General features: G+C 47.1%; 1 protein-coding gene across 2 annotated transcripts in view; it reads left to right on the top strand.

Annotated features, from left to right (window-relative positions):
- Nucleotides 1-17,404, top strand: part of PTPRN (protein tyrosine phosphatase receptor type N) — a 132,490-nt gene that overhangs the window by 89,432 nt on the left and 25,654 nt on the right. For both annotated transcript variants that reach the window (XM_038743238.1, XM_038743237.1), the window contains 2 exons: nt 353-472; nt 9,747-9,913. In XM_038743238.1, the coding sequence (XP_038599166.1) occupies nt 353-472; nt 9,747-9,913 (287 nt within the window). The remainder of the gene's footprint in view (nt 1-352; nt 473-9,746; nt 9,914-17,404) is intronic.

Below are 17,404 nucleotides of genomic sequence, written 5' to 3'. Positions count from 1 at the left end.
CCCTGCACACGCTAAGCGCTCAATAAATACCAAGGATGGACTAGTTACTATTAATGTACCATTAATGTCCGTCTCCTCCTCTAGACTGTCAGCTATCTGTGGGCAGGGAAAGCGTCCGTTCCATTGTTATTATTGTTGTATCGTCCTCTCCCAAGCGCTTAGTACAGTGCCCTGCACACAGTAAGCGCTCAATAAATAGGATTGACTGAATTGACGGAACGCTCCTGAGGCCCAGATTCATTCCCTCAATCGTGTTTATTGAGCGCTTACCGTGTGCAGAGCACTAGACTAAGCACTTGGACACTGGACTAAGTGCTTGGGCACTGTACTAAGCGCTTGGGCACTGTACTAGATGGTGTGGGAGAATGGCTGCACGGTCATCGTGATGCTGACGCCGCTTGTGGAGGATGGGGTCAAGCAGTGTGACCGCTACTGGCCGGACGAAGGGTCTTCTCTCTACCACATCTACGAGGTAAGCAGGGTGGCCTAATAATAATAATAATAATAATAATAATAATAATAATAATAATAATGGTATGTGTTAATCAATCAATCGTATTTATTGAGCGCTTACTGTGTGCAGAGCACTGGACTGAGCGCTTGGGAAGTACAAGTTGGCAACATCTAGAGACGGTCCCTATAATAATAATAATGGTATTTGTTAATCAATCGATCAATTGTATTTATTGAGCGCTTACTGTGTGCAGAGCACTGGACTGAGCGCTGGGGAAGTACAAGTTGGCAACATATCATCATCATCATCAATCGTATTTATTGAGCGCTTACTGTGTGCAGAGCACTGGACTAAGCGCTTGGGAAGTACAAGTTGGCGACATATAGAGACGGTCCCTATAATAATAATAATAATAATAATAATAATAATAATAGTATTTGTTAATCAATCAATCGTATTTATTGAGCGCTTACTGTGTGCAGACCACTGGACTAAGCACTTGGGAAGTACAAGTTGGCAACATATAGAGACGGTCCCTATAATAATAATAATAATAATAATAATAATAATAATGGTATTTGTTAATCAATCGATCAATCGTATTTATTGAGCGCTTACTGTGTGCAGAGCACTGGACTGAGCGCTTGGGAAGTACAAGTTGGCAACATATCATCATCATCATCAATTGTATTTATTGAGCGCTTCCTGTGTGCAGAGCACTGGACTAAGCGCTTGGGAAGTACAAGTTGGCAACATATAGAGACGGTCCCTATTATAATAATAATAGTAATAATAATAATGGTATTTGTTAATCAATCAATCAATCGTATTTATTGAGCACTTACTGTGTGCAGAGCACTGGACTAAGCGCTTGGGAAGTACAAGTTGGCAACATATCATCATCATCATCAATCTTATTGAGCGCTTACTGTGTGCAGAGCACTGGACTAAGCGCTTGGGAAGTACAAGGTGGCAACATATCATCATCATCATCAATCGTATTTATTGAGCGCTTACTGTGTGCAGAGCACTGGACTAAGCGCTTGGGAAGTACAAGTTGGCAACATATAGAGACGGTCCCTATAATAATAATAATAATAATAATAATAATAATGGTATTTGTTAATCAATCGATCAATCGTATTTATTGAGCGCTTACTGTGTGCAGAGCACTGGACTAAGTGCTTGGGAAGTACAAGTTGGCAACATATCATCATCATCATCAATTGTATTTATTGAGCGCTTACTGTGTGCAGAGCACTGGACTAAGCGCTTGGGAAGTACAAGTTGGCAACATATAGAGACGGTCCCTATTATAATAATAATAGTAATAATAATAATGGTATTTGTTAATCAATCAATCAATCGTATTTATTGAGCACTTACTGTGTGCAGAGCACTGGACTAAGCGCTTGGGAAGTACAAGTTGGCAACATATCATCATCATCATCAATCTTATTGAGCGCTTACTGTGTGCAGAGCACTGGACTAAGCGCTTGGGAAGTACAAGGTGGCAACATATCATCATCATCATCAATCGTATTTATTGAGCGCTTACTGTGTGCAGAGCACTGGACTAAGCGCTTGGGAAGTACAAGTTGGCAACATATAGAGACGGTCCCTATAATAATAATAATAATAATAATAATAATAATGGTATTTGTTAATCAATCAATCAATCGTATTTATTGAGCGCTTACTGTGTGCAGAGCACTGGACTAAGCGCCTGGGAAATACAAGTTGGCAACATATAGAGACGGTCCCTACCCAACAGTGGGCTCACAGTCTAAAAGCGCTTACTATGTGCAAAGCACTGTTCTAAGAGTTGGGGAGGTTACAATAATAATAATGGCATTTGTTAAGCGCTTACTATGTGCAAAGCACTGTTCTAAGCGCCGGGGGCGGGGGGAATACAAGGTGATCAGGTTGGCCCACGGGGGGCTCACAGTCTTCATCCCCATTTTCCAGATGAGGGAACTGAGGCACGGAGAATAATAATAATAATAATAATAATAATAATAATAATGATGATAATAATAACAATAATAATAATAATGGTATTTGTTAAGCGCTTACTATGTGCAAAGCACTGTTCTAAGAGTTGGGGAGGTTACAATAATAATTATGGCATTTGTTAAGCGCTTACTATGTACAGAGCACTGTTCTAAGTGCTGGGGGGGAATACAAGGTGATCAGGTTCTCCCACGGGGGTCTCACAATCTTCATCCCCATTTTCCAGATGAGGGAACTGAGGCACGGAGAATAATAACAATAATAATAATAATAATAATAATAATAATAATAATAATGGTATTTGTTAAGCGCTTACTATGTGCAAAGCACTGTTCTAAGAGTGGGGGAGGTTACAATAATAATAATAATAATGGCATTTGTTAAGCGCTTACTATGTGCAGAGCACTGTTCTAAGCGCCGGGGGGGGGGAATACAAGGTAATCAGGTTGTCCCACGGGGGGCTCACAGTCTTCATCCCCATTTTCCAGATGAGGGAACTGAGGCACGGAGAATAATAATAATAATAATAATAATAATAATAATAATAATGATAATGATAATAATAATAATGGTATTTGTTAAGCGCTTACTATGTGCAAAGCACTGTTCTAAGAGTTGGGGAGGTTACAATAATAATTATGGCATTTGTTAAGCACTTACTATGTGCAGAGCACTGTTCTAAGCTCTGGGGGGGATACAAGGTGATCAGGTTGTCCCACGGGGGGCTTACAGTCTTCATCCCCATTTTCCAGATGAGGGAACTGAGGCACGGAGAATAATAATAATGGCATTTATTAAGCGCTTACTATGTGCAAAGCCCTGTACTAAGCGCTGTGGAATTTCCAAGGTGATGGGGTTGTCCCACGTGGGGCTCACGGTCTTGATCCCCATTTTCCATATGAGGGAACTGAGGCACGGAGAATAATAATAATAATAATAATGGCATTTATTAAGCGCTTACAATGTGCAAAGCCCTGTACTAAGCGCTGGGGAATTTCCAAGGTGATCAGGTTGTCCCACGTGGGGCTCACGGTCTTGATCCCCATTTTACAGAGGAGGGAATTGAGGCCCAGAGAAGGGAAGCGACTTGCCCAAGGTCACACAGGTGACAAGCGGTGGAGCGGGATTCGAACCCCTGACGTCTGACTCGAAAGCCCGGGCTCTTGCCACTGAGCCACACTGCTTCTCTATACTGTACTATACTATAGTGTAATATACTATATACTATCCTATTCCGAAGCGCTTAGTGCAGTGCTCTACACACAGTAAGCGCTCAATAAATACGATTGAATGAATGAAAGAATGATACTTAAGTAATAATAATGTTGGCATTTATTAAGCGCTTACTATGTGCCAAGCACTGTTCTAAGCGCTGGGGTAGATACAAGGTAATCAGGTTGTCCCACGGGGGGCTCCCAGTCTTCATCCCCATTTGACAGAGGAGGGAACTGAGGCCCAGAGAAGTGAAGCGACTTGCCCAAAGTCACCCAGCTGACAAGTGGCGGAGTCGGGATTTGAACCCATGACCCCTGACTCCAAAGCCCGGGCTCTTTCCACTGAGCCACGCTGCTTCCCCAATAAACAGACGCATTCCCCACCCACAATGACAGCACTGTATAATATTAATAATAATGGTATTTGTTAAGCGCTTACTACGTGCAAAGCACCGTTCTAAGCCCTGGGGAGGTTACAAGGTGATCAGGTTGTCCCATGGTGGGCCTCACAGTCTTCATCCCCATTTTACAGATGAGGTAGCTGAGGCACAGAGAAGTTAAGTGACTTGCCCAAAGTCACACAGCTGACAGGTGGCGGAGCAGGGAAGCAGCACAGAGTAGTGGATAATAATAATAATAACGATGGCATTGGTTAATAATAATAATAATAATAATGATGGCATTTATTAAGCGCTTCCTATGTGCAAAGCACTGTGGCGGAGCTGGGATTTGAACCCATGACCTCTGACTTAAGTGACTTGCTCAAAGTCACCCAGCTGACGGTTGGCGGAGACGGGATTTGAACCCATGACCTCTGACTCCCAAATCCGGGCTCTTTCCACTGAGCCACGCTGCTTCTCCCTAGTGGGTAGCACCCGGGCCTGGGGGTGCGAAGGTCGTGGGTTCAAATCCCGGCTCCGCCACTTAATAATAATAATGATGGCATTTGTTAAGCGCTTACTATGTGCAGAGCACTGTTCTAAGCGCTGGGGGGGATACAAGGTCATCAAGTTGTCCCACGTGGGGCTTACAGTCTTCATCCCCATTTTAAAGATGAGGGAACTGAGGCTCAGAGAAGTGAAGTGACTTGCCCAAGGCCACACAGCAGACACGTGGCGGAGGCGGGATTCGAACCCATGACCTCTGACTCCAAAGCCCGGGCTCTTTCCACTGAGCCACGCTGCTTCTTGTCAGCTGGGTGACTTTGGGCAAGCCACTGCACTTCTCTGGGCCTCAGTTCCCTCATCTGGAAAATGGGGATGAAGACTGGGAGCCCCACGGGGGACAGGGACTGTGTCCAACCCCATTTGCTTGCATCCACCCCTGCGCTTAGTACAGTGCCTGCCACATAGTAAGCGCTTAACTGATGCCATCATTATTATTATCCTAATCCCGGCTCTGCCACACGTCTGCTGTGTGACCTTGGGCAAGTCACTTCACTATCAATCAATCAATCAATCGTATTTATTGAGCGCCTACTGTGTGCAGAGCACTGTACTAAGCGCTTGGGAAGTACAAGTTGGCAACAACTTGGCACTATCCTAGAGAAGCAGCGTGGCTCAGTGGAAAGAGCCCGGGCTTTGGAGGCAGAGGTCCTAGGTTCAAATCCCGGCTCCATCAACTGTGTGACTTTGGGCAAGTCACTTCACTTCTCTGGGCCTCAGTGACCTCATCTGGAAAATGGGGATGAAGCCTGTGAGCCCCCCGTGGGACTACCTTGTCACCTCCCCAGCGCTTGGCACATAGTAAGCGCTTAATAATCAATACTATCATCATTATTATTATTATCCTGTGCCTCAGTGACCTCATCTGGAAAATGGGATTGAAGCCTGTGAGCCCCCCGTGGGACAACCTTGATTACCTTGTCACCTCCCCAGCGCTTAGAACAGTGCTTTGCACATACTAAGCGCTTAATAAATACCATCATCATTATTATTATTATTATCCTGTGCCTCAGTTCCCTCATCTGTAAAATGGGGATGAAGCCTGTGAGCCCCCCGTGGGACAACCCTGATTACCTTGTCACCTCCCCCAGCGCTTAGAACAGTGCTTGGCACATAGTAAGCGCTTAATAATCAATACCATCATCATTATTATTATTATCCTGTGCCTCAGTTCCCTCATCTGGAAAATGGGGATGAAGCCTGTGAGCCCCCCGTGGGACAACCCTGATTACCTTGTCACCTCCCCCAGTGCTTAGAACAGTGCTTTGCACATAGTAAGCGCTTAATAATCAATACCATCATCATTATTATTATTATCCTGTGCCTCAGTTCCCTCATCTGGAAAATGGGGATGAAGCCTGTGAGGCCCCCGTGGGACAACCTTGATTACCTTGTCACCTCCCCAGCGCTTAGAACAGTGCTTGGCACATAGTAAGCGCTTAATAATCAATACCATCATCATTATTATTATTATCCTGTGCCTCAGTTCCCTCATCTGGAAAATGGGGATGAAACCTGTGAGCCCCCCCGTGGGACAACCCTGATTACCTTGTCACCTCCCCAGCGCTTAGAACAGTGCTTTGCACATAGTAAGTGCTTAATAATCAATACCATCATCATTATTATTATTATCCTGTGCCTCAGTTCCCTCATCTGGAAAATGGGGATGAAGCCTGTGAGCCCCCCGTGGGACAACCCTGATTACCTTGTCACCTCACCCAGTGCTTAGAACAGTGCTTTGCATGTAGTAAGCGCTTAATAATCAATACCATCATCATTATTATTATTATCCTGTGCCTCAGTTCCCCCATCTGGAAAATGGGGATGATGATGATGATGATGATGATGGCATTTGTTAAGCGCTTACTATGTGCCAAGCACTGTTCTAAGCGCTGGGGGAGGTTACAAGGTGATCAAGTTGTCCCACAGGGGGCTCACAGTTTTAATCCCCATTTCACAGATGAGGTAACTGAGGCACAGAGAAGTGAAGTGACTTGCCCAAAGTCACACAGCTGACAGTTGGCAGAGCCGGGATTTGAACCCATGATCTCTGACTCCAAAGCCCGTGCTCTTTCCACTGAGCCACGCTGCTTCTCCAAATGGGGATGAAGCCTGTGAGCCCCCCGTGGGACAACCTTGATTACCTTGTCACCTCCCCAGCGCTTAGAACAGTGCTTGGCGCAGTAAGCGCTTAATAAATATCATCATCATTATTATTATTATCCTGTGCCTCAGTTCCCTCATCTGGAAAATGGGGATGAAGACTGTGAGCCCCACGGGGGACAGGGACTGTGTCCAGCCGGATTAGCTTCTATCATCTCCCCCAGCGCTTAGTACAGTGCCTGGAGCATAGCAAGCGCTGAGCAAATACCGCAATTCTTATCCTCTAGACTGTCAGCTCGTTGTGGGAAGGGAATGTGTCTCCTTATTGTTGTATTGGACGCTCCAAGCGCTCAGCCCAGTGTTCTGCACACAATTAGCACTAATAATAATAATAATGATGGCATTTATTAAGCGCTTACTATGTGCACAGCACTGTTCTAAGCGCTGGGGAGGTTACGAGGTAATAATAACAATAATAATAATAATAATGGCACTTGTTAAGCGCTTACTATGTGTAAAGCACTGTTCTAAGCGCTGGGGAGGTTACAAGGTACTACTACTAATAATAATAATAATGGCATTTGTTAAGCGCTTACTATGTGTAAAGCCCTGTTCTAAGCGCTGGGGAGGTTACAAGGTGATCAGGTTGTCCCCCTGGGGGCTCCCAGTCTTCATCCCCATTTTCCAGATGAGGTCACTGAGGCCCAGAGAAGTGAAGTGACTTGCCCAAAGTCACCCAGCTGACAGTTGGCGGAGCTGGGATTTGAACCCATGACCTCGGACTCCAAAGCCCAGGCTCTTTTTCTAACCCTGGCTCCTCTGCTTTTTTTTTTTTAAATGGCATTTATTAAGCGCTTACTATGTGCAAATGTCTGCTGTGTGACCTTGGGCAAGTCATTTCACTTCTCTGGGCCTCAGTTCCCTCACCTGTCAAATGGGGATGAAGACTGCGAGCCCCCGTGGGACAGGGACTGGGTCCAACCTGATTTCATTCATTCATTCATCATCAATCGTATTTATTGAGCGCTTACTGTGTGCAGAGCACTGGACTAAGCGCTTAAGAGCTCCAGTGCTCTGCACACAGCCAGTGCTCAATAAATACGATTGAATGAATGACTGTAGAGCCCACTGTTGGGTAGGGACCGTCTCTCTATGTTGCCAACTTGGACTTCCCAAGCGCTTATTACAGTGCTCTGCACACAGTAAGCGCTCAATAAGTACGATTCCCCAGGGGGAATCTTCCCCAGGGGACTCACGGTTGCAGCGTGGCTCAGTGGAAAGAGCCCGGGCTTTGGAGTCAGAGGTCATCAGTTCAAGTCCCGGCTCCGCCACTTGTCAGCTGTGTGACTTTGGGCAAGTCACTTCACTTCTCTGGGCCTCAGTTACCTCATCTGTAAAATGGGGATTAAGACTGTGAGCCCCCCGTGGGACAACCTGATCACCTTGTAAACTCCCCAGCGCTTAGAACAGTGCTTTGCACATAGTAAGCGCTTAATAAATCCAGCCATTATTATTATTATTGCGCTTGAATGAATTGACTGCGGAGCCCACTGTTGGGTAGGGCCCGTCTCTCTATGTTGCCAACTTGGACTTCCCAAGCGCTTAGTCCAGTGCTCTGCACACAGTAAGCGCTCAATAAATACGACTGAATGAATGACTGCGGAGCCCACTGTTGCGTAGAGACTGTCTCTCTATGTTGCCAACTTGGACTTCCCAAGCGCTTAGTCCAGTGCTCTGCACACAGTAAGCGCTCAATAAATACGACTGAATGAATGACGGTGGAGCCCACTGTTGGGTAGGGCCCGTCTCTCTATGTGGCCAACTTGGACTTCCCAAGCGCTTAGTCCAGTGCTCAGCACACAGTAAGCGCTCAATAAATACGATTGATTGATTGAATGAATGAATGAATGAATGACTGTGGAGCCCACTGTTGGGTAGGGCCCGTCTCCCTATGTTGCCAACTTGGACATCCCAAGAACTTAGTCCAGTGCTCTGCACACAGTAAGCGCTCAATAAATACGATTGATTGATTGATGGATTGATTGATTGATTGAATGAATGACTGTGGAGCCCACTGTTGGGTAGGGCCCGTCTCTCTATGTTGCCAACTTGGACTTCCCAAGTGCTTAGTCCAGTGCTCAGCACACAGTAAGCGTTCAATCAATACGATTGATTGATTGATTGATTGAATGAATGACTGTGGAGCCCACTGTTGGGTAGGGATGGTCTCTAGATGTTGCCAACTTGGACTTCCCAAGCGCTTAGTCCAGTGCTCAGCACACAGTAAGCGCTCAATAAATACGATTGATTGATTGATTGATTGAATGACTGTGGAGCCCACTGTTGGGTAGGGCCCGTCTCTAGATGTTGCCAACTTGGACTTCCCAAGCGCTTAGTCCAGTGCTCAGCACACAGTGAGCGCTCAATAAATACGATTGAATGAATGACTGTGGAGCCCACTGTTGGGTAGGGCCCGTCTCTCTATGTTGCCAGCTTGGACTTCCCAAGCGCTTAGTCCAGTGCTCTGCACACAGTCAGCGCTCAATCAATACGATTGATTGATGGATTGATTGAATGAATGACTGTGGAGCCCACTGTTGGGTAGGGCCCGTCTCTCTATGCTCTGCACACAGTAAGCGCTCAACAAATACGATTGATGATGATGATGATGATGCCAACTTGGACTTCCCAAGCGCTTAGTCCGGTGCTCAGCACACAGTAAGCGCTCAATAAATATGATTGACGATGATGATGATGTTGCCAACTTGGACTTCCCAAGCGCTTAGTCCGGTGCTCAGCACACAGTAAGCGCTCAATAAATACGATTGACGATGATGATGATGTTGCCAACTTGGACTTCCCAAGCGCTTAGTCCGGTGCTCAGCACACAGTAAGCGCTCAATAAATACGATTGATCGATGATGATAATCATAATTGACGTGTCCCACCCTTCTCGCCCCTCCTCGCCCCCGGCCGGGCCTGCCCGGGGGGATCCGGGGGCGTGGGGGGACCCCGCAGGTGAACCTGGTGTCGGAGCACATCTGGTGCGAGGATTTCCTGGTGCGCAGTTTCTACTTGAAGAACGTCCAGAGCCAAGAGAGCCGCACGCTCACCCAATTCCACTTCCTCAGCTGGCCCGTCCACGGCACTCCGGCCTCCACCAGGCCCCTCCTGGACTTCCGAAGGTCAGGGGGCATTCCCGGGGGAAGGGGAGGTCATCGGGATCATCGGGAGAACGGTGAGCCCACTGGTGGGTAGGGACCGTCTCTATATGTTGCCAACTTGGACTTCCCGAGCGCTTAGTCCAGTGCTCTGCACACAGGAAGCGCTCAATAAATACGATTGAATGAATGAATGAATAATTCATAGCACTGATCCCGATTTTACAAGTGAGGTGGCTGAGTAGACTGTGAGCCCCTTGTTGGGTAGGGACCGTCTCTAGATGTTGCCAACTTGGACTTCCCAAGCGCTTAGTACAGTGCCCTGCACGCAGTAAGCGCTCAATAAATACGATTGATTGATCGGGGGGCCGAAGGGGACACGCCGGGGCAGCGGGAGGCCGAAGACGGGACGGACGGAGGCCGGGGCCTCCCTCCTAATAATCAGGCTGTTGGTCAAGCGCTTATTATCGACACGACACAACAATAATAATAATAATAACGGTGGGACATGTCAAGCGCTTACTACATGCTCTTCTAAGCGTTGAGGGGTGGAATGCAGCTAATAATAATCATAATGTTGGTATTTGTTAAGCGCTTACTATGTGCAAAGCACTGTTCTAGGCGCTGGGGGGGAACACAAGGAGATGAGGTTGTCCCCCGTGGGGCTCACAGTCTTAATCATATTTATTACTCTATTTATTTATTTATTTATTTATTTATTTATTTATTTATTTTACTTGTACATTTCTATCCTATTTATTTTATTTTGTTGGTATGTTTGGTTCTGTTCTCTGTCTCCCCCTTTTAGACTGTGAGCCCACTGTTGGGTAGGGACTGTCTCTATGTGTTGCCAGTTTGTACTTCCCAAGCGCTTAGTACAGTGCTCTGCACATAGTAAGCGCTCAATAAATACGATTGATTGATTGATTGATTAATCCCCATTTTACAGATGAGGGAACTGAGGCACGGAGAAGTGAAGTGACTTGCCCAGGGTCACGCAGCAGACATGGGGGGGAGGTGGGATTCGAACCCATGACCTCTGCCTCCCACGCTGCTTCTCTATAACAGTGGGACTTGTCAAGCGCTTACTACATGCTCTTCTAAGCGTTGGGGGGTTGAATACAGCGCTGGGGGGAGAAGCAGCGCGGCTCAGTGGACAGAGCCCGGGCTTTGGAGTCAGAGGTCATGGGTTCAAATCCCGGGGCCGCCACTTGTCGGCTGGGTGGCTCTGGGCAAGTCACTTGTTCTCTGTCTCCCCCTTTTAATAATAATAATAATAATTGGCATTTATTAAGCGCTTACTATGTGCAAAGCACTGTTCTAAGCGCTGGGGAGGATACAGGGTGATCAGGTTGTCCCACGTGGGGCTCACGGTCTTCATCCCCATTTTGCAGATGAGGTAACTGAGGCCCAGAGAATAATAATAATAATAATAATAATTGGCATTTGTTAAGCGCTTACTATGTGCAAAGCACTGTTCTAAGCGCTGGGGAGGATACAGGGTGATCAGGTTGTCCCACGTGGGGCTCACGGTCTTCATCCCCATTTTGCAGATGAGGGAACTGAGGCCCAGAGGAGTTAAGTGACTTGCCCAAGATCACACAGCAGACATGTGGCAGAGTTGGGATACGAACCCATGACCTCTGACTCCAAAGCCCGGGCTCTTTCCACTGAGCCACGTAGATTGTGAGCCCACTGTTGGGTAGGGACTGTCTCCATATGTTGCCAACTTGGACTTCCCAAGCGCTTAGTCCAGTGCTCTGCACACAGTAAGCGCTCAATAAATACGATTGATTGATCGATTCTCTACTGAGGCCCTACTGAGAGCTCACCTCCTCCAGGAGGCCTTCCCAGACTGAGCCCCCTCCTTCCTCTCCCCCTCATTCCCCTCTCCATCCCCCGTCTCACCTCCTTCCCTTCCCCACAGCACCTGTATAGATGTAGATATGTTTGTACAGATTTATTACTCTATTTATTTATCTTACTTGTCCATATCTATTCTATTTATTTTATTTTGTTAATATGTTTGGTTTTGTTCTCTGTCTCCCCCTTCTAGACTGTGAGCCCACTGTTGGGTAGGGACAGTCTCTAGATGTTGCCAACTTGTACTTCCCAAGCGCTTAGTACAGTGCTCTGCACACAGTAAGCGCTCAATAAATACGATTGATTGATTGATTACCTCCTTCCCTTCCCCACAGCACCTGTATATATGTAAATATGTTTGTACAGATTTATTACTCTATTTATTTTACTTGTACATATCTATTCTATTTATTTTATTTTGTTTATATGTTTGGTTTTGTTCTCTGTCTCCCCCTTCTAGCCTGTAAGCCCGCTGTTGGGTAGGGACCGTCTCTAGATGTTGCCAACTTGTCCTTCCCAAGCGCTTAGTCCAGTGCTCTGCACACAGTAAGCGCTCAATAAATACGATTGATTGACTGATTGATTACCTCCTTCCCTTCCCCACAGCACCTGTATATATGTAGATATGTTTGTACAGATTGATTACTCTATTTATTTTACTTGTACATATCTATTCATTTTATTTTGTTAATATGTTTGGTTTTGTTCTCTGTCTCCCCCTTCTAGACTGTGAGCCCGCTGTTGGGTAGGGACCGTCACTCTTGGACTTCCCCAGCGCTTAGTCCAGTGCTCTGCACACAGTAAGCACTCAATAAATACGATTGATTGATTGATTGATTGATTGATTCTCTGGGCCTCAGTTCCCTCATCTGGAAAATGGGGATGAAAACTGTGAGCCCCCCGTGGGACAACCTGATCACCTTGTATTCCCCTCCCCCCCAGCGCTTAGAACAGTGCTTTGCACATAGTAAGCGCTTAACAAATGCCATCATTATTTTATCTTATCCAATGTGATCAGGTGGAGCTCCCAGTCTTCATCCCCCTTTTGCAGAGGAGGGAACTGAGGCCCAGAGGAGGGAAGTGACTCGCCCAAGGTCACCCAGCTGACAAGTGGCGGAGTCGGGATTCGAACCCGTGACCTCTGACTCCCAAGCCCGAGCTCTTCCCGCCGAGCCACACTGCTCTGTAATAATTATTCTATTATGCGAAGGTATGTGTTAAGCGCTTGCTATATGCCAGGCACTGTACTAAGCACCGGGGTAGATAATAATAATAACGGTGGTATTTGTTGGGAAGTACAGGTTGGCAACATATAGAGACGGTCCCTACCCAACAGTGGGCTCACAGTCTAGACGGACAACAAAACAAAACATATTAACAAAATAAAATAAATAGAATATGTACAAGTAAAATAAATAGAGTAATAGTCTTGCCCAAAGTCACACAGCTGACCATTGGCAGAGCCGGGATTTGAACCCATGACCTCTGATTCCGAAGCCCGGGCTCTTTTCCACTGAGCCACTCGGCTTCTCTTTGTTAAGCGCTTACTATGTGCCAAGCACCATTCGAAGCCCTGGGATAGATACAAGGCGATCAGGTTGTCCCACGGGGGGCTCACAGTCGTCATCCCCATTTTACAGATGAGGCCACTGAGGCCTAGAGAAGTGAAGGAATGCCCTCCCTCTGCCCATCCGCCAAGCTAGCTCTCTTCCTCCCTTCAAGGCCCTGCTGAGAGCTCACCTCCTCCAGGAGGCCTTCCCAGACTGAGCCCCTTCCTTCCTCTCCCCCTCGTCCCCCTCTCCATCCCCCCCATCTTACCTCCTTCCCTTCCCCACAGCACCTGGATAGATGGATATATGTTTGTACATATTTTTTTTACTCTATTTATTTAATTTGTACATATCTATTCTATTTATTTTATTTTGTTAGTACGTTTGGTTTTGTTCTCTGTCTCCCCCTTTTAGACTGTGAGCCCACTGTTGGGTAGGGACTGTCTCTATATGTTGCCAATTTGTACTTCCCAAGCGCTTAGTCCAGTGCTCTGCACATAGTAAGCGCTCAATAAATACGATTGATGATGATGATGATGATGAAGTGACTTGCCCGAGGTCACACAGCGGACATGTGGCGGAGCCGGGATTAGAACCCACGACCTCTGACTCCAAAGCCCGGGCTCTTTCCACTGAGCCACGCTGCTTCTAAGGCTTTGAAAAGGGAGAGGGGGGATATTCTGAACCCCCTAATTCCTCCTCTCTGCGGACCCCGGAATCAATCAATCAATCAATCGTACTTATTGAGCGCTTACTGTGTGCAGAGCACTGTGCTAAGTGCTCGGGAAGTACAAGTTGGCAACATATAGAGACGGTCCCTACGCAACAGTCCCTGGGTTGGTGGGCTTCCCTGATGATGTCAGTCTGCCCAGGGACCCCTGGGGCGGTTGGGGTGGTTTGGACCCACCCCCTGCCCCTCTCCCCATCCCCTCAGCCATGTCTGTCCCAAGCAGCGTGGCTCAGTGGAAAGAGCATGGACTTTGGAGTCAGAGGTCATGGGTTCAAATCCCAGCTCCGCCAATGGTCAGCTGTGTGACTTTGGCCAAGTCACTTCCCTTCTCTGGGCCTCAGTTCCCTCATCTGGAAAATGGGGGTGAAGACTGTGAGCCCCCGTGGGACAACCTGATCACCTTGTATCTCCCTAGCGCTTAGAACAGTGCTCGCTACATAGTAAGCGCTTAACAAATACCGTTATTATTATTATTAAGGTCTGTCAGTCTGTCCCCCTCTCCCTCCACATCCATCTCACTCTTTCCCTGCCCTTCCTCAGTTTCCCCGCTCAATCAATCAATCAATCAATCATATTTATTGAGCGCTTACTGTGTGCAGAGCACTGTTCTAAGCGCTTGGGAAGTCCAAGTTGGCAACATATAGAGACAGTCCCTACCCAACAGTGGGCTCACAGTCTAAGCTCCATCTCTCTGTCTTTGTATCTCTCTATCTCACGGCCTTTTCATTTTTCTCAACCTCTGACTTCTCATTCATTCAACGATATTTATTGAGCGCTTACAGGGTGCAGAGCACTGTACTAAGCGCTTGGGAAGTATAAATTGGCAACATACAAGTTCTCCTCATTCCTTCTACCTCCTTACAATAATAATAATAATAACGAGGGTATTTGTTAAGCGCTTACTATGTGCCAAGCACCGTTCTAAGCGCTGAGGTAGACTCAAGGTCATCAGGTTGTCCCCCGTGGGGCTCACAGTCCTCATCCCCATTTTAGAGATGAGGCAACTGAGGCACGGAGAAGTGAAGTGGCTCGCCCAAGGTCACACAGCGGACAGGGGGCGGAGGAGGAATTAGAACCCAAGTCCTCTGAGTCCCAGGCCCGGGCTCTAACCATTAGGCCATACTGCTTTTGCTTCCCTCACTCTCTATGTCTCTTGGTCTCTGTCTCCCTCTGTCTCTCACCCTGTCTTCTGTCTCTCGGTCTCTGTCTCTGTCTTCTGTCTCCATCTCTCGAGCACTGTCTCTGACTCCCTCTGTCTCTCACTCGGTCTCCTGTCTCTGGGTCTCTGTCTCAGACTCTCTCCCTGTCTCTCCCTCTCCTGTCTCTCGATCTCTGTCTCTCTCACACCCTCTCTCTGTCTCTCACTCTTTCTTCATTCTCTGTCTCTCTTTCTGTCTCTCACTTCCTCTCTCTCTCACCCTGACTTCTGTCTCTGTCTTTCTGCCTTTCATCTCTGTCTTTCTGTCTCTGTCCCTTTCATCTCTGTTTTTCTGTCTCTGTCCCTCTGCCGCTCTCTTTCTTTCTCTCACGGTCTCTTTCTGTCTGTCTCTCACTCTGTCTCTCTTTTTGTCTCTCCCTCTGTCACCCTATCTGTCTCTATCTCTCACTGTCTCTGTCCCTCACTCTGTCTCTGTTTTTGTCTCTCCCTCTGTCACCCTTTCTGTCTCTGTCTCTCTCTTTCTCCCTGTCTCTCCCTCTGTCTCTCTTTCTGTCTCTCCCTCTGTCGCCCTTTCTGTCTTTAACTGTCTCTTTCTGTCTGTCTCTCTGTCTCTTTCTGTCTCTCCCTGTCACCCTTTCTGTCTCTGTCTCTCTGCCTGTCTCTCCCTCTGTCTCTCCTTCTGTCTCTCCCTCTCTCTCTCCTTCTGTCTCTCCCTCTGTCGCCCTTTCTGTCTTTAACTGTCTCTTTCTGTCTGTCTCTACTCCCTCTATATCTCTGTCTTCACTCTCAGTCTCTGTCTTTCTGTCTCTCGCTCTCTTTCTCTCTGTCTCTCACTCTGACTTCTGTCTCTGTCTTTCTCACTGTCTCTTTCTGTCCCTTTCTGTCTCTCACTGTCTTTTTCTGTCTGTCTGTCTCTCCCTCTGTCACCCCTTCTGTCTCTGTCTCTCTCTGTCTCTACTCCCTCTGTCTCTCTGGCTTCACTCTTAGTCTCTGTCTTTCTGTCTCTCGCTCTCTTTCTGTCTCTCACTCTGACTTCTGTCTGTCTTTCTGCCTTTCATCTCTGTCTTTCTCACTGTCTCTTTCTGTCTCTCACTGTCTCTTTCTGTCTGTCTCTCCCTCTGTCGCCCCTTCTGTCTCTGTCTCTCTCTGTCTCTACTCCCTCTGTCTCTCTGTCTTCACTCTCAGTCTCTGTCTTTCTCTTTCTGTCTCTCACTCTGACTTCTGTCTCTGTCTTTCTGCCTTTCATCTCTGTCTTTCTCACTGTCTCTTTCTGTCCCTTTCTGTCTCTCACTGTCTCTTTCTGTCTTCTCTCACTCTGTCTCTCTTTTTCTCTCTCCCTCTGTCGCCCTTTCTCTCTTTAACTGTCTCTTTCTTTCTGTCTCTACTCCCTCTGTCTCTCTGTCTTCACTCTCAGTCTCTGTCTTTCTGTCTCTCACTCTCTCTCGCTGTCTCTCACTCTGACTTCTGTCTCTGTCTTTTTGCCTTTCATCTCTGTCTTTCTCACTGTCTCTGTCCCTTTCTGTCTCTCACTGTCTCTTTCTGTCTGTCTCTCCCTCTGTCGCCCCTTCTGTCTCTCTCTTCCTGTCTCTCTACTCCCTCTGTCTCTCTGTCTTCACTCTCAGTCTCTGTCTTTCTCTTTCTCTCTCACTCTGACTTCTGTCTTTCTGCCTTTCGTCTCTGTCTTTCTCACTGTCTCTTTCTGTCTTCTCTCACTCTGTCTCTCTTTTTCTCTCTCCCTCTGTTGCGCTTTCTGTCTTTAACTGTCCCTCTCTTTCTGTCTCTACTCCCTCTGTCTGTCTTCACTCTCAGTCTCTGTCTTTCTGTCTCTCGCTCTCTTTCTCTCTCTCTGACTTCTGTCTCTGTCTTTCTGCCTTTTGTCTCTGTCTTTCTCACTGTCTCTTTCTGTCCCTTTCTGTCTCTCACCGTCTCTTTCTGTCTTCTCTCACTCTGTCTCTCTTTTTCTCTCTCCCTCTGTCGCCCTTTCTGTCTTTAACCGTCTCTCTCTGTCTGTCTCTACTCCCTCTATATCTCTGTCTTCACTCTCAGTCTCTGTCTTTCTGTCTCTCGCTCTCTTTCTCTCTGTCTCTCACTCTGACTTCTGTCTCTGTCTTTCTGCCTTTCATCTCTGTCTTTCTCACTGTCTCTTTCTGTCTCTCACTGTCTCTTTCTGCCTGTCTCTCCCTCTGTTGCCCCTTCTGTCTCTGTCTCTCTCT

The sequence above is a fragment of the Tachyglossus aculeatus genome, chromosome 1, assembly GCF_015852505.1.
Source record: "Tachyglossus aculeatus isolate mTacAcu1 chromosome 1, mTacAcu1.pri, whole genome shotgun sequence".
Classification (NCBI taxonomy): domain Eukaryota; kingdom Metazoa; phylum Chordata; class Mammalia; order Monotremata; family Tachyglossidae; genus Tachyglossus; species Tachyglossus aculeatus.
The sequence above is the reverse complement of the archived record's forward strand: the minus strand, read 5'-3'. Positions and strand labels throughout refer to the sequence as shown.